The sequence below is a fragment of the Ovis canadensis genome, chromosome 2, assembly GCF_042477335.2.
Source record: "Ovis canadensis isolate MfBH-ARS-UI-01 breed Bighorn chromosome 2, ARS-UI_OviCan_v2, whole genome shotgun sequence".
In the NCBI taxonomy this organism is placed as follows: domain Eukaryota; kingdom Metazoa; phylum Chordata; class Mammalia; order Artiodactyla; family Bovidae; genus Ovis; species Ovis canadensis.
In genome coordinates, this window is record NC_091246.1 from 228,995,402 (window position 1) to 229,023,320 (window position 27,919).

Sequence of the window (27,919 nt, forward strand, 5' to 3'; positions counted from 1 at the left end):
TAAATTTGCCCTTATTAGCACTAAGCTCCTCCAGTACAAATTGTCTTAAAAGCTGTAATTTTGGAATATTTTAGGCCATATCAAAGTATCAATCAATCGCTCTTTGTTTGTTTGGCATAGCTGATTGAATTATTCAAGGGTGTTCACTTACAGACAGATTCGCGAAGGCCCCTTGTGTTGGCAATCTAAAATAAGTGAAGCCGCTCAGCCATGTCCGACTCTTTGCGACCCCATGGACTGTTGCCTACCAGGCTCCTCCGTCCATGGGATTTTTCAGGTAACAGTCCTGGAGTGGGTTTGCCCCCAATCACGAGGCCCTAATAAGTTTCATCAAACAAGTTAAATAAAGACCCCACAACACAACAACTGATTTCCAATTGAAAAGGATGGAAAACCACTCCGGTAATGGTGCTCAGAAGTCAAAGGGGCAAAATAACAAATTAGTTATTTTGTTCTAGATATACAAAGCCAATCTGCTTCTGCTATAAGGCATTTTTTTCAAAACCTTTTGAAACACAAGAAAGAATCAGAAAGTTACCTTAAATCTAACACTGGTTTGGTCTCCCAAAGAGGGAAAAGAAGACTCATTAGAATCACTGAACAAGCAACTGAATGACTAAGACATCAAGGTCCTGCACTGGTCTCCTAGCACTGCTAATCACCAGACTGCATTCCTGACTACAAGGAAAGGTACAGAGAGAGGGAAAGAGATCTGGAAGGGAGGGGTTGCTGATCAGCAGAGTTAAAGGACATTAATCACATTAACAGAAATCACACTTATTGGTCAGAATGGCCATCATTAAAGCATCTACAAATAATAAATACTGGAGAGGGTGTGGAGAAAAGGGAATCCTCTTGCACTGTTGGTGGGAACGTTCATTGGTGAAGCCACTATGGAGAATAGTATGGAGGTTCCTTAAAAAACTAAAAATAGAGTTATCACATGATCCAGCGATCCCACTTCTGGGCATATTTCCAGAAAAGATGAAAACTCTTAAATTGAAAAGTTATAATACATGTACCCCAATGTTCCTAGCAGCACTATTTACAATAGCCAGGATAAGAAAACAGACGAACGGATAAAGATATGTGTTTGTGTATACGTGTGTATATATACATAGACATATTTAAATGGAATATTAGCCATAAAAAAGAATGAAATGCCATTTGCAGCAACATGGATAGGCCTAGAGATTATCATACTAAATGAAATAAGTCAGAGAGAGACAAACATATAACACCATTTATATGTGGATCTTAAAAAATGATACAAGTGTACTTATTTACAAAACAGAAATAGCGTCACAGACATAGAAATCAAATTTATGGTTACCAAAGGGGAAAGAATGGAGGGAAGGATAAATTGTGAATTTGGGATTAACAGATACACACAACTATACATAAAATAGATAAACAAGAGGGGCCTACAGTGTAGCACTGGGAATTATATTCAGTATCTTGTAAAAACTCACAATGGAAAGGAATCTGAAAAGAAATATAGATATAGATATAGAACCAAGTCACTTTGCTGTACACCTAAAACACTGTAAATCAACTATACTTCAATTTTTAAAAATCACATTGAAATTTTTTCCAAGAAATGATTCATGAAATCAAAACCCCTTCATCAGCTTAGATGGCATCCTTGTATTATGGAGGTCTGTCTTGCTGGCAAAGTCACCAAAAACCCTGTCGACTTTTTAACTGATACGTGTGTCTGAGAAGACTGACATTTCCACTCTTTGGCTGTAACCTAGTAACCTGTGGAGACTACAGTGCCCGTGTTTGATTATGCAACCCCAAACCAGGAGATTTTCTTCATCTGAGGGACAAAGGAAGTACTCAGTTTCCATTAAGGGAGAATGTTCATAACCTTTGAAATATCTCCACTAGAGCTACCACTGAACTAAAGAAATGGCCTGTAAGTGACAGGCATTGAAGAGCACATCTCCCATCATGTGCCTTCCATCAGGGAGGCTCTAAATTCCTACTGCCTAAAGATGGTCCACGCTCCCCAGGTGGCTTAACGGTAAAGAATCTGTCTGTCATTGCGGGAGACTTGGGTTCTATCCTTGGGTCAGGAAGATCCCCTGGAGAAGGAAATGGCAACCCACTCCAGTATTCTTGCCTGGAGAATTCCATGGACAGAGAAGCCCGGCAGGTTACAGTCCACAGGGTCACGAAGAGTTGGACATAACTTAGTGACTAGACAACAAAACAAAGACAGTCCACCACAACAGCAGCATCCGGGGACTTGTGAGAAATGCAGAAAGTCAGACTTGACCTCTCCAACCAATCCTTAGGTGACTTCACATGATTTCTATGCACATTCACCTTTAAGAAGCATTGTTAAAACTCTCTATTCTAATGGCATGGACTAGAATCCCACGGATTGGATGGATGGGAATGGATTATTTTCTTGAATTATATGATGCTTCCATTGAAACCCTGCCTGTCTCACTCATAGCCATATATGTCCACCTAACCAGAGGCTCCAGTCAAAAAGTCCTCCAAGAGATAAAGCTTATTCGCCATTAAATTCTCTGAAGTTTTCCAGCAATGCTGATGGTGTGAAGAACGTCTTAGGCGTTTCCTTCTAAATTAGCCAATACAACTTGTATTCACCTGGTCTAATCATTCACCAAGTGAACAGAAACCTGATTTTACAAGCCAGTGGAGCAGTCTCTTTCTTTGGCTAGAAGAATGATTCTCAGAGAGAGTGTTTTATTTCTTCATTAGTGTGCCGTCACAGTGAGCGCTCACTAAACGCAGGGCTGCATAAGAATGTTGGGGTTAAAGACAGCATAATGAACAAAAGAAGGTCCCTGATTACCACGGCTGTCAGCGCAAGGGAATTGGGCTTGTCACCTGGCTTAACCAACTGGGAAGAGCTGATTAGAGGCTGAAATCACTTTGAAAGGATCCTTGATGTTTATGTTCCTTTCCATCCCCACATCTTGTCAAGAGAAGCCAATAAACCTGGGGGTGGGACAAAGGGGAAGGGCTTCATTTTACAGGTTATTTGAACAAAAGATTCTTTGAGAAACTCCCACTGTCTTCTCCATTGAAAAATCTGCTACCATACTGTCTGTGCACTGGAACTTTCTGTGATGGCAGAAATATTTTCTAGCAGTGCCATTCAGTATGCTCACGACATGTAGCTATTGAGTCTTTGCAATGTGCCAATTAAAATAGGCCCGGTGGCTAATATGCTGGACAATGCAGGTCTACTATTCACCAGGATGGGAGAAATTTAGAAGAGGAACAGGTCAGAATGGATTCTAATTCTGCTGGTTAATTCACTAGTCTATCCATCAGCAAAATATGGTCACCTCACAGATCAGCCATATCTCAAAGAGTCTTAAGAGTCTTTTGTGTAGTTAATATTTATCAAGTTAGAAAAAAATTAAAATTTTAACTTCACAGAGGAATGATCTCAACCTTGTCTGTATAGTAGAATGAGGAGGGCAACTTTTGAAAATACTGATGTCTGAGTTCTACCCCCCAGGGCTTCTGGAGTACTGTACAGCCATTGGTAGCTTAATACTGTAGTCAAGTGAGAAAATCTCTTTAGAGGGGCAATGAGATGCATGGACCATCTGCTGTGGAGGTAGTTTGGAGAAGGGAGTGACCAGCTTGGAATAAAAGAAAACAATGATTAGATCCCTATTTTGTGCCAGGCTTTTCCAATATCTTCTTGTTTAATTTTTAAAATGACTCCACAGGTAGCTAGTGAAGAATCCCATTTTACAGATGAGTAAACTGGGGCTTTCATTCTGTCTGCCCTCTGACGCTGGATTGAAACTTAACATTCAAAAACTAAGATCATGGCATCCGGTCCCATCATTTCATGGCAAATGGGAAAACAATGGAGAAACAATGGAAACAGTGACAGACTTTATTTTCTTGGGCCCCAAAAATCACTGCACATGGTGACTGCAGCCATGAAATTAAAAGACACTTGTGCCTTGGAAGAAAAGTTATGACCAATCTAGACAGTATATTAAAAAGCAGAGACATCACTTTGCCAACAAAGGTCCATCCAGTCAAAGCTATGGCTTTTCCAGTATGGCTTTTTCCATGACCCATCACATCATGTATGGATGTGAGAGTCGTACCATAAAGAAAGCTGAGCACAAAAGAATAGACGCTTTTGAACTGTGGTGTTGGAGAAGACTCTTGAGAGTCCCTTGGACTGCAAGGAGATCAAACCAGTCCATCTGAACGGAAATCAGTCCTGAATATTCACTGGAAGGACTGATGCTGAAGCTGAAACTCCAATACTTCGGCCACCTGATGCAAAGAATTGACTCACTGAAAAAGACCCTGATGCTGGGAAAGATTGAAGGTGGGAGAAGGGGACGACAGAGGATGAGATAGTTAGATGACATCACCAACTCAATGGACATGAATTTGAGCAAGCTCCAGGAGTTGGTGATGGGCAGGGAAGCCTGGTGTGCTACAGTCCATGGGGTCACATAGAGTCTGACATGACTGAGCAACTGAACTGAACTGAAACTGGGGCTTGAAGAGATTAAATAGCCTCGCAAGTGTGCGGTGTTAACATCAGTACCATGTTTCCTCTTAACTCAGAGTCAGAGATGAAATAAGCCCAAGGATCCCATTAGGAAAATGTCAGAAACTCACATGTACTTTCATGGGTCTCTTATCAATGACAAAAAAAAAAGCCATTTTTCTTTCATTGATGAAACCAGTCTCTGAAAAATGCAAAAGTTACTTTAGTGTTAAAACTTTCAGATCTACCCACAGGCTAAAATCAATATTTTCCTTTTCTTATTTGCATAGTTAAGGTAAAGCTGACTATGTAATTCCTATAAAAACATAAAATTTCACGGGTTCAGAAACCACTTGTACACATATGGCAAATGTGCCAGTAACTCAGGCATGTACCAACTTTTAGGGTCTCCCTGAACGCCCACATGGCAAGCTGCAGGAATTAAGTGATCGGCCCATGGTCCCCTAGGATGTAGACAACAGATCAGAATCATAAGACTAAAAGCACCTGGGAGAAAAAGCCAGGTTGTCTTGCCATCAGAGGAGACTTTTATGAGGTTCATGACACAGTCAAGCCCTGGCCTAGAGAAAGACTTTATCTGTTTGAAAAGTAGGAGTTGGGCTGCATGATGCAAAATGAGGCAAATTAGCACATTGTTGTCCCACAGAGTTTCCCTTTGAGTTTGCCATTGTGACATAAAATCACAACTGGAGAATCATTGGAGAATCAACTGGAGACAGAGGAGAAGTTGTTATTAACCTAATCTCACACAATGGAACATTAGAGAAGGATATGTAGATTGGAAAAGAAAAAGGCCGGGACTGGAGCACGTCAAATCGACCCGGCATCCAGGGCAGCAGGTAGTCTATGGAAGGAACAGAGAAAAATCAGGAAATCTCTGCCCTGTTGTGCTCAGACCTAAAGCTGCCCTAATAACCTTCCTTCTGGAAGTTTGAGCTTGAGCTAGGGGAGGGGTAAGAGTGCCTCCAAATAAATAGAAACTCTGCAAGAGTCTTCTGGTCTTGCAGAGCCATCACTCAGCTGGGGTGGATGCTGGGGCTGGCAGTTACTCTCTAAAATGAAGATAATATCTATCTCATATATTTGTTATCTTGTGAGCCCTATGATAAGGTTAATGGAAAGTGTCTAATACATTACCTGGATGTGATGATAAAAAGGTTGCTGTTATCATGATTATAATTACTATCATCTCTGGTTATGAAAGGAGCTCCTGCTGCTGCTGCTGCTGCTGCTAGGTAGCTTCAGTCGTGTCCGACTCTGTGCGACCCCATAGACGGCCTCTCACCAGGCTCCCCCGTCCCTGGGATTCTCCAGGCAAGAACACTGGAGCGGGTTGCCATTTCCTTCTCCAATGTATCAAAGTGAAAAGCGAAAGTGAAGTCACTCAGTCGTGTCCGACTCTTAGCGACCTCATGGACTGCGGCCTACCAGGCTCTTCCATCCATGGGATTTTCCAGGCAAGAGTATTGGAGTGGGGTGCCATTGCCTTCTCTAAGGAACTCCCGAGGGTAGGGCAATTTCAGCACAAATTTGGGACTGCCCTGAAGTTTCTCCACCTGCTCCTTTTAAATGTGGTCCTTGACTGGGCAAGAAAATGCCCCCACCACTGACCCAAATACCTCCAAATCAGAAAATACTCCTGTCGGCAGTGTTATTTTCAGGCCAGCCAAGGTAGACTATACGGTAGTTAAGAAACAAAATAATGGAAGTCTTAGTGATAGTAAAAGCTAAAATCTATCAAGTGGCATGATTTTATTCATTATGCACAGTATATAAACGTGAAGGTGTTGAGTAGGAACAACCGTGAAGGAGGTACTATTATTACTCCATTTGACAGATGAGGAGACTGAGACTTAAAAGGCTCCAACAGTCACCTGGGTACTAAACAGTGGGCTGGGAAACAAAGCCAAAACCTGTGCAAAGCCTCTGCGCCTGGCCACTCGATTCTGACCCTCCAAACACAGACTTGGCCAATGAGAACACAAGGGCACCCAGGCCCATCACTCCCTCTTCTGGTCAAGGTCATAGCCATTGCAGTATTTATGAATCCCAGAGTATGAATGAAAGCAATAGTAACCTTTAGGACCACTGTCCATATAGAGTGTGAGAAAGAGTTCTCTGTTCCCTTGCATCCCAAGGTGCGAACCCCATTCATTCCTTATCCCAGAGTGTATTCAGTGCCCATCATTCAACAAGCATTCACAAGGATCCAGGCCTAAATGTTATGAACACAAAACTATGAGGAAAGAAGAAAAGTAGTGAAGGGAAATGACATCGCAAGCCATGAGGTCAGCACACAGAACTGAAACCACCTGCCCACACGTGATCCCATCCTTTACTGTTTTCCCCTGCAGCTGTCAAACTTCCCAAGAGTCCGTGATGACATGTTAAAACCATTTATAAATTCCCATCTCAGCTCTAATTACACTGTCTCACAACCCCTGAACATACCATCTCTGCTACAAAAACTAGTCTGTTGGCAGCTGTGCACTCTGAAGGCAACAAACTCAGTGAGAATGAGCCATTCTTTTCCTAAGCATTTCTCCTGCTCTGAGTGAGAAAAGACGCACGTTTGATTTCATTTGCCCCCCTGCACCCTTATCCTGGGAGAAGGGCTGACAAGTGCCCCAATGATGGTAATGGAAGCTGCTGGCATCTAAGACATGGGAGATGAGTGTATAACTTACGGGTGCAGGGCATGGAGGCGGCATCGTTGTCCGCTCTGAAGAAGCCTCGGTCACAGGTACACGACGTGGCACCTTCCCAGACAGAGTAGCTGTGTGGCGGGCACTTAGCACAGGCGGCATCCGTGGAGAGGGCCTTGTAATATCCAATTTTGCAAGCTAAAGGGAAGCAGAAAAAACAAACCGATATAAACCCCTGGTTAACAAAGCAAAGCAAAGCAAAATGTCACTTTCTTGATTCAGAAGGAGATATTTTTTGCTAATCTCACTGACTCAATGGACATGAGTTTGAGCAAGCTCTAGGAGATGGTGAAGGACAGGGAAGCCTGGCGTGCTGTAGTGCATGGGATTGCAAAGAGTCGGACATGGCTGAGTGACTGAACAACAAGTGAGCATCTGGCTGGAGATGCAGGTAAAACAACCCAAAATATTCGTTGATAACAACCACTCTTTAACAGTCTTTAACATGACTGGTCAGGTGGCAAAGCCCTATGAAAAAAATTTTCTTAAAACCAGTTGTATCAATAAAATCACACCTAAAGTTTACCCAAGTGCTTCCTACATGCTTATATGCACAACATTGTTTGATCTTTACAGCTCTCCATTTCCACAGGCACTGTTATTAACCTTACCTTAGAAATGAGGAATACCAGCTTTGAGCAGTAAATTGTCAGCACCAGACCACGCATCTGGTAAATGTCAGAGACCAGCTTTGACTGCAAGTGTTCAGCCCCCAAAGCCTATACTTTTGGCCCCATGCTATGGAATCTAAGAGCATGGTCTTGTACCAACCAGTTGAAAGTGTAGCTCAGTGCCAACCAAAAATTGGTAGGTGATTATTTCTTAATTATATCCAAAGTGAAAAACCAACATAAGCAACCAAACATAGAAGAGTTGGTAAGACATAGATCATGATTTCAGGGGAAAGTAATATAAACTACCCACAGAATATTTTGGAATATAATATGTTAAGGTTTTTTTAAGATCAGCAGATACTCTGTGTTTATTTTCAACTTCATAAAACCCTCCTGTTTTCCCCTTCCTCCATTTTTCAACACCTCCCTCCCTCTGCACACACAGCCCAAGTGACTGGTGGGGAGAACATGGACCGTATAGTTCCTCATGCACCTGACACGCTTTCCATGACTTCATCTTTATAAACATCATGCTGACACTGAGGACTGCTTTGACTAATGTGGAAAACCTCAATAATTCTGGGAAACCTCACAATAAAAAATAATTAATAGGGTCTTACTCTCCCTTTTTCTCTCCCCTATGCCCTTCAAGATCACCTCCCAAATCAGTCTCAACCTCACATAAAAATTGACCCACACCATCCATATTAAACCCACAGTGACAAGGCCATTAAAAATACAGTTATTTTATAAGACCAGAGGTACCATTAAAAATGTGACAGTTACAATCTTTCCAGTATGATTCACTCTCAATTTTTTTTTCCATTTATCACATACTTTGGGTATTTCCATACTATCAAAAAATCATCTGGGAGAAGTTCCATCAGTGTGACCACCTCAAGAGACCAATCGTGCCAGCAGTCACCAGATTTTACTCAAACCAGAAGAAAAAAAGATGCACAGAACTGTGTGATTCTCTGAGAGATATGGCCACATTCCCCATCTCATTACTCATCCGTCAAGCATCCGTATGGCTTCCAGTTGAAGTCTGTTCCTCCCTCCAGCACATCCTGTTGGTATTTTCTTAATCATGCTCTGCTAACAGGCAAGTGGAAAGGGAGTTGAGCAGAAGCTCCAGAAAGGTCCACAGTGACTTCACCATTATTAACTAATGTTGTTTATGGAACTTCCTTTAATGAGCCAAAGCTTTATGATGTGTGTAGCGCCGACAATAAAAGCGCTCAGAGATCAATCTCTCCCTTATTTGCTTTTGTCTTTCACTGGACCGGAGCATCTTAGAAAAACAAGTTGCCCCAGTGGCTGAGATTTATGCTGTCTCAAGTTTATACACATCATATCATTAGATAAGGTTCAACATGCAAGTACTTTCTGGTCACGCTTAAAGATGACCCTGCATTTTCGATTAAAATAAAAAACTCCAGCTTTGGCAGGAAGAAGCACTAAGGGTTCAACTTGACCTTCCCACTTCAAACACAATGGTTCCTTGAACTTGACACAAACTCACTGGGTCACATGTCACTCAGTCAGTCACAGCCCACAAAGGCAACTTGTGGAAACGGGTCGCTCCGGGCTGGGACTGGCCAAAGCGATAAACTGCTTTTATTTGTTCACATCTGGATATTGGAGGAAAGCTTTCCACGTTCCTGACTGATCCTTGTGAACATTCTTTCATCAGGCATCAAATGTAAAAACTTAAAATGGAAGTGGAATGTTGAAAACAAAAAATTGGTCTATGACTGGTTCACTGCCATGTGAAAACAGAACACATTTCAAAACTTAAGGAAAAAAAGCATTGCTGCTTCCGCAATGTCTATTCTGATAAGAATACTTTCAGTTAGAAAATTAAATTCCTAGTTGACAAAAATAAAATTGAAGGATGTCCTGAATTTCTTAAAGTTCAAAAATTAGTTGTGTAGATATGCATGTTCATTTAAGGAAGAAATGAGTTTTTAATTTTATACTTCTTTTCTGTTTCCTTGAAGCTAGTATAGTAATGTTACCAAGAGTAAGTATTTGTGAATTCACCTGAGGAATACTGAATTTTATATCTACTGGGGATATTGAAAGCTGCTGTTCTTTAAACACACTGACTATTTTTACTCTTTTCCTCTTGCTTTTATAAGCAAGAGTAGAAACACAAAATTGTCATTGTGCAACTCTCAGCAACCCTTGCTACCCTTAACACATTCCTTTGTCTTCAACTACATTAAGACCATGTTATTAATATTTCAGGATTCTTAGAAAGGATCTCTCAAAATATAGTAGTAGTTTTTCATGCACACTGCCATTTCACTGCCTACACTCAAAATGACCTTCTAAATTGATGGCTGAGTACATTTCTTCGCTCTGTGTGGTTCATAGCCTTGCAGCATTTGGTGCATGAATGTGTAAGTACATCCCATGTTTATTCACCACTTATTTGCATTTTAAAATCTATACTACATCTTCCATTCTAAACAAAATCTCCATGAAACGTGTATAGCAAGCGTTGACATGTGCTATGCTTTTCCATCATTCTCTTTTAGGTGGAAACTATTCCACTACAGTTTTGAAGGATACTGACTTGGTAAGTGTGTTTGGAGAGAGCACACCCACGAGATGCTTTCCTTCTTCTGCCCTCTTGCTGGTGAGGATTCACTAGATGGGGTGCAGTAGAAGGAGTGCTTTACTGGACAGTTCATATATGCCATTGTGGGAAAATGAGTTCACATACGCCATGCAAAGCTTTCTTTTCCTTTAGCTTTGCCTTAATAATTTTTTTCTGCTGTCTTTAAATAAAAGAAGATATTAATAAATGAGAATGCAGAAGAGAAACAAAAACTTTTCTATCACTGGCTCACCCAGTACCATGCAGCAGCAGGATAACCTTCTGTACACGTTTCCTTGTGGAATACAGCACTTACATATAACTACTTTTGTTTAAAAACAGTACCAAAATAGATCTTAAGGCAAGGTAGTATCTGCAGGATTTCTTAGTGTATAGAGGAGGTATGGATTTCCCTGGTGGCTCAGACGATAAAGAATATGCCTTCAATGCAGGAGACTTGGGTTGGCTCCCTGGGTCAGGAAGATTCCCTGGAGAGGAGAATGGCTACCCACTCCAGTGTTCTTGCCTGGAGAATTCCATGGACAGAAGAGCCTGGCAGGCTACAGTCCATGGGGTCACAAAGAGTCAGACACAACTAAAGGACTAACACACACACACACACACATACACATACACACACAAAGTGTACTACTCAATTTAAGGAACTAGTCATTACATATAAATATTGTCATTTTTCTCCTTTTTAGAGAAATACAGAAAGATTTATAGTACCTGATTGCCTTTATAGTTCATCTTTTAAGCTATTTTAAAAAAACTTGCTAATGATCATACCAATTGTGATGATATACCAAGCATTCATTGAACATTTATAATGTTTACATGCATTATTTCATTTAATCTTCACAACAATCCTGTGAGATTGAAGCTTTTCATTTTCTATTTGGCAAAGGAAACAGTTGAGGGTTTTGGGTAACGGTCCAAGGTCACACAGTTAAGTGGTGGGGTCAACATCAGGTTCTTCTAAAAATTTTTATGTAGTTATACAAAGTTATGACTGACTTCAAGCAAAAATGTGACATTGATATAATTGAGTGCTGGGGAAACAGAGGTGGTACTATCTTCTATTTGTTCACCCCTAGGCCATCCGGTTGCTACCTTCACCAGTCACATAACTGTCACTCACTTTCCAGATCCACATCCTTCAAAGCTGCCCTGTTTAATAAGGTAATGACTGGCCACAGGTGGCCCCGGGGCACTTGAAATGTGGCTGGTCTGAATAAATGTGAAATACACTCAGGATTTCAAAGGCTAGAGATAAGGGTTTGATCCCCAGGTCAGGAAGATTGCCTGGAGAAGGAAATGGCAACCCACTCCAGTATTCTTGCCTGAGAAATCCCATGGACAGAGGAGCCTGGTGGGCTAGTTCATGGGGTCACAAAGAGTCAGATAGGACTCAGCACACACACACACACACACACACACACACACACACACACACACACAATTCAAAGCTTTAGTACTCAAAAAGGAGAAATAACAATAATTTTTATATTGATTATATATTGAAGCAATATTCTGGATATGCTAAGTTAAATAAAATACCATTAAGTTTAATTTAACCTTTTAAATTTCACATTTTTGAATTTGGCTACTAAACCCCATACACTCTATTTCTATTGGGCAATGTTATGCTAGAGTCTGGACTATGAAGTCTCGTGTGTGTGTATGTATGTGTGTGTGTGTGTGTATGTGTGTGTGTGTGCACGCGCGCACGCACGTGCGCAAGTGAGAGTGCACGTGCGCGAGTGAGAGTGCGCGACTCTCTTGCAAATGATGGGGTCTGACTGTGGTGGGGGATTTAACACCATCACCCAAGGACTTTTATTCAAACTGACCCTAAGCCCACCTCTGGGAGGCTGATTCACTTCTATTTAAGCACTGCTCTTAGGCAGCTGGCTAATTTGAAAAAAACCTAATTTGTGCTAAAGTACTAACAAATAAACATTAATGTGTTAAAAATTACCTTCCTAGGTAACGAATTTGCATTTTAATTTGGAGTCTCCAGAAGGTCAAAGCTGAAATTCCAACAGTGGCTCCCTTGGGGAAATCTGAGCCCTATATACAAACTGACTCTGTGGGAACATTTCGCTCTGGGAGGCGTGTGGGTCCCTCTAACTGCATCGTGTGGGTGGGACATTAGGCACACACTTCCAGACCTGTGGGCTTCCCTGATAGCTCAGTTGGTAAAGAATCTGCCTGCAATGTAGGAGACCCTGGACAGATTTCTGGGTCGGGAAGATCTGCTGGAGAAGGGATAGGCTATGACTGAATCGACAGCGTGCATGCATGAAGACCTGTACTACAGGAAGTCCTGCCTTTTGTGTACTGAATATACAGTAGCTTCAATATGCTTAAGAATTTGTTTTAAATATATCAAAGTTAAGTAATGGCCATTACCAAGTTGAAAGTGAAAGTGTTAGTCACTCAGATGTGTCCGAATCTTTGCGACCCCATGGACTGTAGCCTACCAGGCTTCACTGTCCATGGGATTCTCCGGGCAAGCAATCCTGGAGTGGGTAGCTATTCCCTTCTGCAGGGGATCTTTCTGACTCAGGGATTGAATCCAAGTCTCCTGCACTGTGGGCAGATTCTTTACCCCCTGAGCCACCAGGGAAGCTATTGTTACCAAGTTAGTTTCAGATTAATTGATTCACTTGTTAAACTGTATATTATATGACTAAGAGGATTTCTCAAGAGGAAAGAAATCTGTCATAGAAAGTTTCTGGGGACTTCCTTGGTGGTCTAGTGGTTAAGACTGTGTGCTCCCAGTGCCAGGGACAAAGGGTTCAGTGCCTGGTCAGGGAACTAAGATCTTGCATGCCACAGAGCAGAGCCAAAAGAAAAGAAAAATATATAGAAAAATAAAGTTTAAAAACATGAAAACAAAAATGAGGTCTCTAAAGAGGGTTTCTGGGCTTCCCAGGTGGTGCTAGTGGTAAAGAACCTGCCTGCCAATGCTGCTGCAGGAGACGTAAGAGACATGCCTTCGATCCCTGGGTTGGGAAGATTGTCTGGAGAAGGAAATGGCAACCCATTCCAGTATTCTTGCTTGGAAAATCTCATGGACAGAGGAGCCTAGAAGGCTATAGTCCTTGGGGTCACAAAGAGGTGGACGCAGCTGAAGTGACTTAGTAGGAAGTCAAACACCTGGAGTAACAGGCAAATTTGGCCTTGGAATGTGGAATGAAGCAGGGCAAAGACTAATAGAATTTTGCCAAGAAAATGCACTGGTCATAGCAAACACCCTCTTCCAACAACACAAGAGAAGACTCTACACATGGACATCACCAGATGGGCAACACTGAAATCAGATTGATTATATTCTCTGCAGACGAAGATGAAGAAGCTCTATATAGTCAACAAAAACAAGACCAGGAGCTGACTGTGGCTCAGATCATGAACTCCTTATTACCAAATTCAGACTCAAATTGAAGAAAGTAGGGAAAACCGCTAGACCATTCAGGTATGACTTAGATCAAATCCCTTATGATTATACAGTGGAAGTGAGAAATCAATTTAAGGGCCTAGATCTGATAGAGTTCCTGATGAACTATGGAATGATGTTCGTGACATTGTACAGGAGACAGGGATCAAGACCATCCCCACGGAAAAGAAACGCAAAAACGCAAAATGGCTGTCTGGAGAGGCCTTACAAATAGCTGTGAAAAGAAGAGAGGCGAAAAGCAAAGGAGAAAAGGAAAGATATAAGCATCTGAATGCAGAGTTCCAAAGAATAGCAAGAAGAGATAAGAAAGCCTTCTTCAGTGATCAATGCAAAGAAATAGAGGAAAACAACAGAATGGGAAAGACTAGAGATCTCTTCAAGAAAATTAGAGATACCAAGGGAACATTTCATGCAAAGATGGGCTCGATAAAGGACAGAAATGGTATGGACCTAACAGAAGCAGAAGATATTAAGAAGAGGTGGCAAGAATACACGGAAGAACTATACAAAAAAGATCTTGACGACCCAGATAATCATGATGGTGTGATCACTCACCTAGAGCCAGATATTCTGGAATGTGAAGTCAAGCGGGCCTTGGAAAGCATCACTACGAACAAAGCTAGTGGAGGTGATGGAATTCCAGTTGAGCTGTTTCAAATCCTGAAAGATGATGCTGTGAAAGTGCTGCACTCAATGTGCCAGAAAATTTGGAAAACTGAACAGTGGCCACAGGACTGGAAAAGGTCAGTTTTCATTGCAATTCCAAAGAAAGGCAATTCAAAAGAATGCTCAAACTACCACACAATTGCACTCATCTCATGCTAGTAAAGTAATGCTCCAAATTCTCCAAGCCAGGCTTCAGTAATAAGTGAACTGTGAACTCCCTGATGTTCAAGCTGGTTTTAGAAAAGGCAGAGGAACCAGAGATCAAATTGCCAACATTCGCTGGATCATGGAAAGAGAGTTCCAGAAAAACATCTATTTCTGCTTTATTGACTATGCCAAAGCCTTTGACTGTGTGGATCACAATAAACTGTGGAAAATTCTGAAAGAGATGGGAATACCAGAGCACCTGACCTGCCTCTTGAGAAATCTGTATGCAGGTCAGGAAGCAACAGTTAGAACTGGACATGGAACAACAGACTGGTTCCAAATGGGAAAAGGAGTACGTCAAGGCTGTATATTGTCACCCTGCTTATTTAACTTCTATGCAGAGTACATCATGAGAAACAGTGGACTGGAAGAAGCACAAGCTGGAATCAAGATTGCTGGGAGAAATATCAATAACCTCAGATATGCAGATGACACCACTCTTATGGCAGAAAGTGAAGAGGAACTAAAAAGCCTCTTGATGAAAGTGAAGGAGGAGAGTGAAAAAGTTGGCTTAAAGCTCAACATTCAGAAAATGAAGATCATGGCATCCAGTCCCATCACTTCACGGGAAATAGGTGGGGAAACAGTAGAAACAGTGTCAGACTTTATTTTGGGGGGCTCCAAAATCACTGCAGCCATGAAATTAAAAGACACTTACTCCTTGGAAGAAAAGTTATGACCAACCTGGATAGTATATTCACAAGCAGAGACATTACTTTGCCGACTAAGGTCCATCTAGTCAAGGCTATGGTTTTTCCTTGTGGTCATGTATGGATGTGAGAGTTGGACTGTGAAGAAGGCTGAGTGCCGAAGAATTGATGCTTTTGAAGTGTGGTGTTGGAGAAGATTCTTGAGAGTCCCTTGGACTGCAAGGAGATCCAACCAGTCCATTCTGAAGGAGATCAACCCTGGGATTTCTTTGGAAGGAATGATGCTAAAGCTGAAACTCCAGTACTTTGGCCACCTCATGCGAAGATTTGACTCATTGGAAAAACTCTGATGCTGCGGGGGATTGGGGGCAGGAGGAGAAGGGGACGACTGAGGATGAGATGGCTGTATGGCATCACGGACTCGATGGACGTGAGTCTGAGTGAACTCCGGGAGATGGTGATGGACAGGAAGGCCTGGCGTGGTGAGATCCATGGAGTCGCAAAGAGTCGGACATGGCTGAGCGACTGAACTGAACTGAAGTGACTTAGTAGTGGATAGCAGTGGGAAAGAGGGTTTCTGCTTTCAGATTTTTGCTAAACTGTGCAATCTCCAGCCATCTTTGGGGAAGCTGTAAACATTAACAGATCCCCCCACAGTACAGATGGGAAAACTAAGGCAGAGAGGTTAAAGATGTGCCCAAGGCAAGGTTGCTTTTCTAACCTTGGCACTGTAGTTGAACCTATAAATCAGGCATATAAATCTCTTCTCATGCTTTTGAAAACTATAGGTAAAGATGCAGTTGTTACAGGGAAATGGGGCTATGCTTTGGGACCACCTGACTCTATTTCATTCAAAAATAGCAAAACAGTGGCAAAACCACACCGTCCAGTCATCTGCCTTCCACAACTGGTTTTCCTGATACATCTTTGAACTGACCATTTTAAGAAAATTTCCTGATCATCTAATCCAGAAGTAGGCAAACATCTCTGTAAAGAGCTCTCCTGTGTGCTCAGTCACATTCGATTCTTTGCGAAACTATGGCTGCCCTGCCCATAGGATTCTCTGGGCAAGAATACTGGCGTGGGTTGCCATTTCCTCCTCCAGGGGATCTTCCCAACCCAGGGATCGAACCTGAGTCTCCTGCGTCTCCTGCAATGGTAGGCAGATTCTTTACACTGAACCAGCTGGGAAGGCCTGTAAAGAGCTAGATAGTAAATAATTTAGGCTTTGCGGGACAAGGGGAAGACCAAGAATATTAAGAAGGTACTCATATAACAAGATAAAATTCTGAGAAATTTTTACAAGTTTTTACTGATAGAATTCAAAATATAATAGTAACAATTAAGTGCTATTTGCTCATGAGAATGGAGTTCCTAACTGGAGGGATATTTTACACAATTGGGGTTCAAAGAAAATTTTCGTTATTATTAAATTAATTGCAAATGCCATCTATAAAAATCATTCTTAGCTCTTAGATCATAAAAACAGGTGTCAGATCTGGGGTCACACTTTGTCAACATTAAATGTAGTGCAACATATTCATTTTTGAGATGAAGGACTTGACCACCCCACTCCTTCTGCCGCATGCCAGGACCAAGCCTGGAATCCAAGGTTCCTAGACCTCTGTTGTCCTGCAGTGTCTCCTGGAGTTCCAAGCAGCTACTAATCTGAGACATGACAGAATGCAGAGGCAAAGGGAAGGCAATTGAGCAAAATTACTTGAATAATAGTTCAGAGATAAGACAGAGCCCAGGTTCCTCCTCCAGGGCTATACAGGACAATTGGATAGACATCTCTGAGTTCTTTAGGAACTCAAGTCCCCACCCAGAAGGAAAACAGGAACTCCAGAGACCCCAGCCTGATTGGAATCAGAAAGTTAATAATTATGATTCCTGGAACACTACCTCACCACTAACCAATCAGAAGAAAGTCATACACCCTGCAGCAGTCACCCCAAACATTGCCTTACAAAAACCTTCCTGGAAAACCAAATTAAAAGTAAATGTCCTTAATCTAGTACTGAGTCAAATTAGTCAAATTACCCTACCGGGAGGTAAGATAATTAATAGAAAGTTTATTCTTTTGTACCAATGGTTTAAGAAAGGGATGCAGCCTGATGTGAGGGTTGATGTGCTGATTAAGTGAGATAATAAATATGAAGTAAAGCACAGTGTCCAGTGTGTATTAACTGCTCATTAAAAGGGTAACTTATACTAAAGTAGGATGTAACAGGCTGCAAAGGTACAGACAGTTCATACATTTAAAAACATATAATAAATTTATCAAACTCTAGTTTTTGTCTCTTTTTTAATAGAACTGGATATAATTTCCAAACTATTGTGAGATAACATGTTCAGTGTTTTATTTCCCTTGTTAACATGACATGGAAAACCTTGGATTGAATTCTGGCTCATAGCATTGGCAGCTTATTTGGACAAGATCATTTTATTTTAAAAATATGTAAACACATTTTTAAATTAAGTAAATCACTGAGTTGGGTTTTGAGGTTTCTTTTTTCTGTCAATAGTTGATGAGGCAGATGATCTCCTACAGCAAACCACAGTTCCGTCCTATTTTCTACCCTCTATTTCCTTCCATTGTTTCCACTCCTACCTTGGAGTTAGCTTTCATAAAAACAGATAAAGAGGGGAAAAAATGACAGAAAAATCTACACCAAAAATTGACTTGCTCTTTTGAGAACAGAATGCAGTATAATCCCATAAATAGGTAGTAATTCTAAAATGTCAGTCGTAGACGGTTTTCACATAAGACGCAATAAATCCTCTAGAAGCAAGTTCACATAAAGCCTGCTAAATTTAAATTAACTCCATAAAAATTATCGAACACAAGCAAAAAGAATGCAATAGAGAAATGACTTATTATTTTCCCTGCCTGCCTCAAAAACAGACAGTCTAATTACTTGAGGAGCTATTTCTCTTCGGTGAATTTGCTGGGATTCAGCGTGAACAGCAGAAGTCCCAAAGAAGACAAAGTGGAAGTTCCAAAGAAGACAAACACGGAGGAGAAGAAAATTAATTAGTAGACTCAGCATAAGGCATAATTCCACTACCAGAAACTGCTTAGAAGAAGCCCTCTTCTGAATACCTGTAAAGGAACTGACTCAGATGAAGGCTGCTAGCTCTAATCTTTGGCGGTATCAGTTTGGGATTCTCTCTCAGGGGAGACTTGTTAAGGGCTCCAACAAAGGCAGCTAGGCTTCCAAATTTAGATGTAAGTGACTTGACTGGTAGGACAAATGAAGGGCTTCAGTATTTTTGAAAGAGACTAGAATCTATTCTAATCTTAAAGCCCAGAGGTTACTACCAGAATTGATCGCATTGGAGCTAGAAACTTTAGCTTGACCTTTACAATTTTCTAAGATGTGAGTTATTAATATGTATTTATAATAAATCAGAGCAGAGAACTGCTAGACACAAATAAGTTATTTCAACTTTACAGGGGACAACAATGTTAAAATAGAGGCAGCATGCAAACTATGCAAATCACTACATACATATTTAATATGTGGTTTGTCAAATAAAGATTCTTTATTCTCACCTCTATCCTTTGTTCTTATGCTCCCCCTTAAGGCACTGAACATTTGCTATGTGTAAAAAAAAAATCATAGATTTCAATATTGCCTTCAGAAACAATTAGACTGTTTCAAGGAAACAATCTAATCCCCAGAGCTCTACAAATTTTGTGGATATTTTCTTTTTATTTCAAACTAAATTTCACATATCAACAACTGTGACTTTCTTTGGTAAAATTTGAGATTAAAGATTGATTTCTTTTCAATTTATTGTTCCAAATTTATTGAAGATATACATATGAGTGTGTTGAGCAGAACTTGAAAGATTTATTTTGATAAGTCTTTCTTATTTCTTACTTTTCTAATATATAAAAGTTTATATTGGGGCTTCCCAGGTGGCTCAGTGGTAAAGAATTTGCCTGTGAATGCAGAAGATGCCGGAGATGTGAGTTCAATCCCTGGGTTGGAAGATCCCCTGGAGGAGGAAATGGCAACCCACTCCAGTATTCTTAGCTGGCAAATTCCATGGACAGGGTCTGGCGGGCTAGCACCCATGGGTTTGTAAAGAGTCGGACATGACTGAGCAACTGAGAACACGTGCACAAAAGTTTAAGAAAGGAAACACGTGTAAGGTAAAAACCATCCATAATATAAAGAAAAAATATCAAGAAAACCAAATACTGAAGATAAACTAAATGTAGAAAGGGTGTAATTATGTTTTTACTTTTTATTATTATCATTAAATTGTCATTGTTTGGTCGCAGTCATGCCCAACTACTTGCAACGCCATGGACTATAACCAGCCAGGATCTTCTGTCCATGGGATTTCCCAGGCAAGAATATTGGAGCAATCTGCCATTTCTTTCTCCAAGGATCTTCCTGACCTAGGGATAGAACCCGAGTCTCTTGCAATGGCATGCGGATTCTTTACTGCTGAGCATGCAGCTTGTGGGATCTTAGTTCTCCAACCAGGGGCTGAACCTGAGCCCTAACAGTGAAAAAGCTTAGTCCTAACCACTGGATGCCAGGGAATTCTCTGTGTTTTTAAAAACACGTAATCCCTGCCTTGAACTTGAATATAAAAATTACTGAAAATATACGGGTTTATAGAGCAGCAATAAATGCTACTATATAATGTTCCATCCTCACCACTGATCATATATTAATCACAATGATGACATGCGACTGTGAAGCCATTAACACTGAACTTGATTACCCCTGGCATTTCAAAGAAGGACCACCTTTTCAACGAGTTGTGCTATTGCCTTCTTTGCCCCTTGATATTTGGGGTACATAAAGACCAGTGATTCATTACACATCCACTGATTTCAAACACAAGGTCAGAGCACTGAATAAAGGAAGCAGCTATGTTTTCTTGCACTCCTCACACTACAGCGTCTGAATTTAATACTTGAATCATTCCATAAAAAAGTCATCCATTAGTAGGTATGCACATTCATTTGACCACTCATGTTCAAACAAACATTTATTAATTATTATTATAATACTTTTGTTAAGCCTTTATAATAACAGTATTAGTAACACTGATAGCAAGTATTTGTTGAGCATACACTAAGTGCAACAGGGTTGGGAAATGTGAAGCTGTTGCCTTCAGGAAGGGAGCCGACCATGGCTCACATTCCCGTCTCAATGATGCTTTCTGGTAGAGGGCATCCTTTACAGGGGCCTTTCCTATGCACCTAACCCAAGGCTATCTGCTTATAGAAGGAACTTGAGTAGAAAAACGGTATCTATAAGAACGGGTGACCCTTCAAGCAGAGTGTTCCCGAAGGAAAAAGAGTTTGGTCACAAAGTTGGTTCTACCCAGAAGAAAATAAAACAAGACTTAGTGACTGCTAGCCAGGGATAGATCATGATGGTGGGCACTCTGTTTTTATCCAACTGATTTAGACAAGTCCCCTCTTTTTAGGGGGAATCACAGCCCAGTTAGGGATTCTCTCATTAACTCAATGTACATCCCACACTTGCTGTTTCTCCATTTAGAAGCAAAGGTTATAAGGGAACAAATGAAATAAGTTCCAAAGCCAAGGCCAGACCAAGAGAAACACATGTTAAGCAATCATTTGATTAATTCCGACAGCGTCGCCAGTCATTGTCATCCAAACGACTTGCCAGCCTGAATTGTCACAAATCATGATTTATGTGGCTGAAATGACTACAGTAATAACTGCTCAGTGCCCCCTCATCTTTTTTGTTATGTTGACGGGGCCGGAGGAGCTCAGAAGAAGAGGAAGAAAAAGAAGCTTTACAAGATTCACCATTGCAGTTATTACCAACGCATTACAATTCTCTGCTGAGGTTTTTGATTGTGGGTCTCTTCACATTTACTTCTTGAATAGTATTGTATTGTATTGAATATTTTTTGAGGGAGTTTTAAAATTCTGAGTACTCATTAAAAAGGGATTTATACAAAATGGATATGATTGGGTTAAACAGTTGTTTTGGTTTTGGTATTGCATGTAGTAGATCAATGATTTTATTTAACTATCTGCCAGAATTGAATATTATAGATGTCTATTTCAACATTGCTCACAGCTGAGGAGAACAAAAACAAAATCCCAAGGAACTCCTTCCAGAGGCCTAGTCTAGACTAAGTGAAATTTATGGGGCATGTATGTGCACCGTCTGTTTTTGGTGCGGTACACAAACAATACGTACCGCACCAAAAAAACAAACATACAAACAATATGGGACTTCCCTGGTGGCTCAGACGGTAAAGCGTCTGTCTACAATGCGGGAGACCCGGGTTCAATCCCTGGGTTGGGAAGATCCCCTGGAGAAGGAAATGGCAATCCACTCCAGGACTACTGCCTGGAAAATTTCATGGACAGAGGAGCCTGGTAGTCTACAGCCCATGGGGTCGCAAAGAGTCGGACACGACTGAGCGACTTCACTTCACTTCATGAACAATATGAGAGATCAGAGCAAGAACCATGACTTCACTATTATACAGAATAGTGCAAAAGAAATATCGCAGATTAACACATACATGTAGAATTTAGAAAAATAGTGTGGATGAAATTCTCTGGAGAGCAGAAACAGAGACCCAGACATAGAGAACAAACATGGATACCAAGGGGGAAAGAGAGGTACGATGAACTGGGAGGCTGGGATTGGCATATATACACTACTACCTATAAAATACATAACCAATGAGAACTGACTATATAGCACAGGTAAGTCTACTCAATGCTCCGTGGTGACCTAAATGGGAAGGAAATCCAAGGAAGATGGGGTATACATATACGTGTGGTGGTTCACTTTGCTGAACAGTAGAAACTAACACAACATTGTAAAGCAACTAGAGTCCCACAGGATAAAATAGTGTCTAGCACTATACTTTCTAATCGGGTAGTGTCCCACTGACTCAGTTATACTCCCGCAAGCTGCAGGGCGGGGGATGGGGTGGATTTGATCACTTATCTAATGGTTTTTGAACACACCAGGTTGACAGAGCAGGGTCCCAAGAAATCAGTTTGAATTTCTAGCAGGAATACGTAACTTAATAGGGAGAGCCCACGTGCAACCACCTGGCCAATGAAGACCTAACAACTGGCCTGGGCTCACCTCTGGGTTTTCCACAGGACCACTTGGACAAAAGGGAAGCAGCAAAGCTGCATGTTCACAGATCTGAGCCCCACAGCACTGGGACAATCTCTTTGCTTTCATCAGATCTCCTCTAGTTAAAGCACAAAGAGCAGATCTCCCTTACAGTATATGGTCCTTACAGTACGGCAGGTGGGGCTGGTAAGGGCCAGTCTCCAGGTCCTCCTTACAGTGTGACAAGTCAGGTAGGCCCCACCCTCAGGGGCTCTGGGAGGTTCTTTGGCTGAAAGTGTTTCGGCAGACTCAGCTTTCTCTGTCATCAGTTTGAATTCATGGGAAAGGGCAAGACGCCAAAAGTGCTTGCAGGTGAATTCCTTGTCGCTTTCAAGTGCATCTGACTTACACAGATGACTTATATGGGTGTTTATCTTATGTTGGGAAGGATTATCAGTTAGGTCAGTAAATCTCTTCCAGGTATAAATTATAAATCACCAGCAAGAATGCCAGGGGAAATAGAAGTCATAATCTGTTTATATCTCATCCCAAATATCAAACACAAGTAATCACGATGAACACTGATGCTAATAAAAACAAAAACAAGACTATGATGCTGACAAGTTCCCACAGTGTTGGGTCATGAGGAAAGAGTGGGACAACTCTTGTGTGTAACATACAGATGGGGTGACAGTGAGAATTAACCCATTTAAAGCCAGGAACAGAACAGATCAGGTTTATTGACAAATAGAAAAGAACTGAATTTTACCAACATAACCTAAATTCATTTCAGGCAGACAAAAGTCCTTATTGATCTAAAACAAATTTCTGGAGTAACTTTTAAAAATGATTATAAGCAGTATGGGAAACAAAACCTTTTGTTAGGATTCTATAGGTATTTATAAGACTGGAGCCAACCTGGATTTGGGGGAATAGTTTAATTTCCTTATTAATTACACTTTCTTTCTGTACATCACAAACCAGTTGAAAATCATTAAAAGTCCCTCGGAACAGCTGTCACAAGTAGATCAGTTTTGTGTCTGGAAAGCTGAGACCAGGAGAAAAGCTGTATTTTATTTATTAGAATAGAAAACTTTTTCCTAGCCCTGAGGAAGGATCATTCTGAATGAGGTCCAGATTTGAAGACGTTAAAAAAAAAAAAAAAATGAAGTCATAAATCCTCCTCCCAGAAGAGAAAAAAAGGGAAAGCATTAAAAAAGTTTAGCAGGTGGGTGATCATCTCCATGAACAAAATGAATCTTTTTTCCTCACGGCTATGTCAAGGTTACACTTGGTATGTCAGAAACACGACCGGGAATTCATTCCTAGCATATGTAGAAGCGCATGAAGTGAGTCCAAACGCCAGGCTGTGGGGGGACCAGACCTGGGTTCCAGTCGCAGCATTCACCAACTGAAGATCTCTGGGCCTCCGTTTCCTCTGAGGACATCAGACTACATAATTTATAAAGTATCTTTTTAACCTTCTAAAGTTCTACGTCTATATTCCTCCTGTGATCTGATAGACACAATGATTCTGACTGCCAAGCACCTGGCTCCTCTGCCCACAGGATTCTCCTGGCAAGATTATTGGAGTGGGTAGCCACTCCATTCCCCAGGGTACCCTCCCGACCCAGGGATTGAGTCCATATCCCAAGCACTGCAGGAGGACTCTTTACCATCTGAGCCACCAGGGAAGCCCTGTTTTAATACACACTAAAGTAATTTACAATTTGGTTCAAAGGCTGTTCAGCAGATGAGTTCAGAATATTTACCTTCCTTTCCAGGTTTGATGAGGGCTCTGCCACTGAACTCAGTACCTGAGCTCGGCCACTTACCAAACATGAGAATATGAGTGAGAGGCTGTTTTATGGGCTTATCTAAACAACTTCTCCCCATAAATTCATAACTTTAAGCTCTTTGTTTTAAAGATTTTTTTGATGTGGATCGTTTTTAAAGTCTTTACTGAATTTGTTACAATATGGTTTCTGTTTTATGTCTTGGGTTTTCGGGGGGTTGTTTTGGCCTAGAGACATGTGGGATCTTTATTTTAGCTCCCTGACCAGGAACTGAACCCACACTCCCTGCATTTGAAGCTGAAGTCCCAACCACTCTACCAGGGAAGTCCCCGTAACTTTAAACTGTTTACTGAATTTTCTCTTACCTCTCCTAGCAGAGATTTCTGAGTATTCCTGTGTGCTTTTTTCCACTTACTTAAATCAGAAAAGAGAATGAAGAAAAGAAAGCTTGTGGGTCAATGTTACTCACTCCACATGTACAGTTGAGCAGCTACATATGCCTGGCACAGGAAGGCGAGGACGGATGGCGGGTATGTACTGTGAGAAAGCACCCACTCCAGTGGTGCCCATATTAACATAATTACAGGGGAACAAAATGGTGAAGTAAAAGGGATGGGCGGTAGCGGTGAAGGGGCTTAGAGCTGGTGTATTTAGGGCTTCCCAGTGGCTCAGTGGTAAAGAACCCACCCGTCAATGCAGGAGACATAAGAGACATGGGTTCAATCTCTGGGTCAGGAAGATCCCTTGGAGGAGGAAATGGCAACCTACTCCAGTATTCTTGCCTGGAAAATCCCATGGACGGGGGAGCCTGGATGGCTGCAGTCCATGGGGTCGCTGAGGGTCGGACACGACTGAGTGACTTCACTTTCACTTTTCACTTTCATACATTGGAGAAGGAAATGGCAACCCACTCCAGTGTTCTTGCCTGGAGAATCCCAGGGACGGGGGAGCCTGGTGGGCTGCCATCTCTGGGGTCGCACAGAGTCGGACACGACTGAAGCGACTTAGCAGCAGCAGCATGCACACATGGGAGGTGGGAGGTAGGAAACACCAGTAGAAGCAGGGTCACCAGTAAGGAGGCTGTTGAGGGAGACCAGGAAGAGATGATGGTGACCTGGACCAGGGTGGGGGCAGAGGAGCTGGGATCAGTGCTTGGGTTCCAAGTGAGTGACATAAAGGACTCACTGTTTTCTTCACTGCGGTCACAAAATATTCCTGGGTGTGAACTTAAGATACCAAACAAGTGACATAGGAGCAAATCTTGGTTTCCCCCTTGTCTCTGTCCTTCTACATGAGTCATGTCTAGAACCACCTGAGCAGACTGGGCCATGGCTCCCAGCGCAGATGACACAATACCGCCTGGGAACACAATGGTCTCTTTGGGGATGGTAATCAGGTCCAGGGTTCTGACCACTTAGAGGCGCCACACCTTGATAGCAACTGCTTGATGACGCTCACTTACTCTAAGGAACCTGCCTAGGGGCCAGATTCCCGAGCATGACACAAATTGCAACTAGGAATGCAACCGACAAGACATTGTCAACAGCAGCAGAAGGAAAGGAAGAGCTCTTAGATTTTGAGTTGACATTAAGCAGCTGTTGGTGTGGGCAGGTTCTGTAGGTTTCCAAGCGAGGTCTTTAATTTCCTGTTTCTGCACAGAGCTGATGCTGACCTAATTGGGAGACTGCAGACAGCTAGCTGGTATCCAGGAAAACTGAAAAGATGAGAGTAGAATTTTCAGATCTGGTACCTTTTTTCCTGATAGTTTTTGTGGTCGTATAGCTCAGTCCTTAGCCCACAGTGCAAAACAGTCATCTCCAGCTTATAAGGAGATGTCTCGATTGCTGATACCAGCCACAAGAAAAGCCTTTCCGTTACAGACTGCCTTCTCACCCCCACCTTCTGCACAACTATCATTCAGTAATAAACTGTGTGTTTAGAGGTTCCTTGCCCATCTCCCCCTGTAGAATGCATCCTCTGATCAACAGCAGTGGTAAATGTGCCTGTTCTGTTTGCAATGGTATCTCTAGCACTGAGTATACCATCTTATATCGGTAGCTGTTCAGGACATATTGGCACACTGGATAAATGAACAGCTGAATTGCCTTTAGCATCTAAACCTTGATGATCAGCCCTAGAAGGCTAAACACATGACCAGACCACCCTTGACTCTATGAACCAAGGTTTGTGTGTTAGTCACTCAATCATGTCTGACAGTTTGTGACCCAGTGGACTGCAGCCCACCAGGTTCCCCTGTCCATGGACTTCTCCAGGCAAGAATACTGGAATGGGTTGCCATTCCCTTCTACAGGGGATCTTCCTGACCCAGGGATGCAACCTGGGCCTCCGGCATCGCAAGCAGATTCTCCACCATCTGAGTCACCAGGGAACTAAAGCTTTATAAAGATCATTTGGGGCTCCTCTTCCTGTTCTATGTTTATTGGTCACTGGGACTCAGATTTCCCTTCAAATAGCCTAGCAACATTACAGCTTCTGCTGAAAGTTGCCAAAAGGGAAACAAGACAATCCCAACCCAGGCAGGCAGAAAGGTTTGCTGATAAAACTTTGGGGGGGGGGGGGGAGGCAAAATTTGAATGTTCTGCTTTGAGTACTTGGTACTCGAAGCAATAGGAAACTCATGGTTCAGGTCACCCACCAGAAAATGAATCCAGAGAGCTGATTCGTTTTGAAAAGTTAAAATGTTTAGATATAAAAATGGGGAGAAAAAAGTAATAAATGTTGGAAGGGGCAGGGCTGGTGAGGGGAGAATAAGTCATATCAAAGGCAGCCTTGAGGCCTCGGGCAGATAGAAGAGATAAGTCTCCTGGCTAAGTTAGTCACACCCACCTACACACAATTCTCTTGGCAAAGGTTCCTTTACTAACAAAGCAGGCACATGTTTTAAACAAAACAGTGCAGTGTAACAGCTAGCATGCCTATAAATGTAGTTTTAAATAAAAAAAAAAAAAGAAGAAAGAAAGAAAACATCAAAGGGGGCAGAATATAATAAAACATGACCCATGGTTTGAGAATACAAGAATACTGAGAATACTAGAGTCCTATGGCCACAAAGAAAACTCAAATTTCCTCAAAGTATTTTAAATGATGTAGTTTTTAATAAAGGGTGTTTGGACCTTGAGTCACAGACTGCAAAGTTGACATTCACTCCAAATGCACTGTGAGGTGGGAAACACATGGTGATTCAGAGCAAGAATCAGAGGGAAAGAGAGAGAGAGAATAGGAAGGGACATTGAGAAAACTCATTTGCTTTTCTTCAGCTCTTCAGGCTAATCCAATGGAACAACTTTCTTGTGAACCTGCTATAAAGACATCCCACTTAGGAGACTGGTCGTGGAAGGTGTTAATGCTGCTGGCATTGCCACTCAATGTTTATACAACTAACCAACCCCTAGGAAAGGAGCCTCTCAGGGTTTAAGAACAAAAGAATATGAAAAGATTTGGGCATAGTGGTAGACAAACAAATTGACTTTTCAAATGCAAGGCAAAGATAGCATTCTAAACTCCCAGACCAAGTAAACAAAAGCAGGCTACCTCCAACACAACCTAGAGTTCCAA

The 27,919-nt window shown here is 41.7% G+C and overlaps 1 protein-coding gene across 4 annotated transcripts in view; it reads right to left on the minus strand.

The window, feature by feature from the left end:
- Nucleotides 1–27,919, minus strand: part of EPHA4 (EPH receptor A4) — a 178,048-nt gene that overhangs the window by 103,707 nt on the left and 46,422 nt on the right. For all 4 annotated transcript variants that reach the window (XM_069574653.1, XM_069574654.1, XM_069574652.1 and 1 more), the window contains exon 4: nucleotides 7,225–7,380. In XM_069574653.1, coding sequence (XP_069430754.1) covers nucleotides 7,225–7,380 — 156 coding nt within the window. The remainder of the gene's footprint in view (nucleotides 1–7,224; nucleotides 7,381–27,919) is intronic.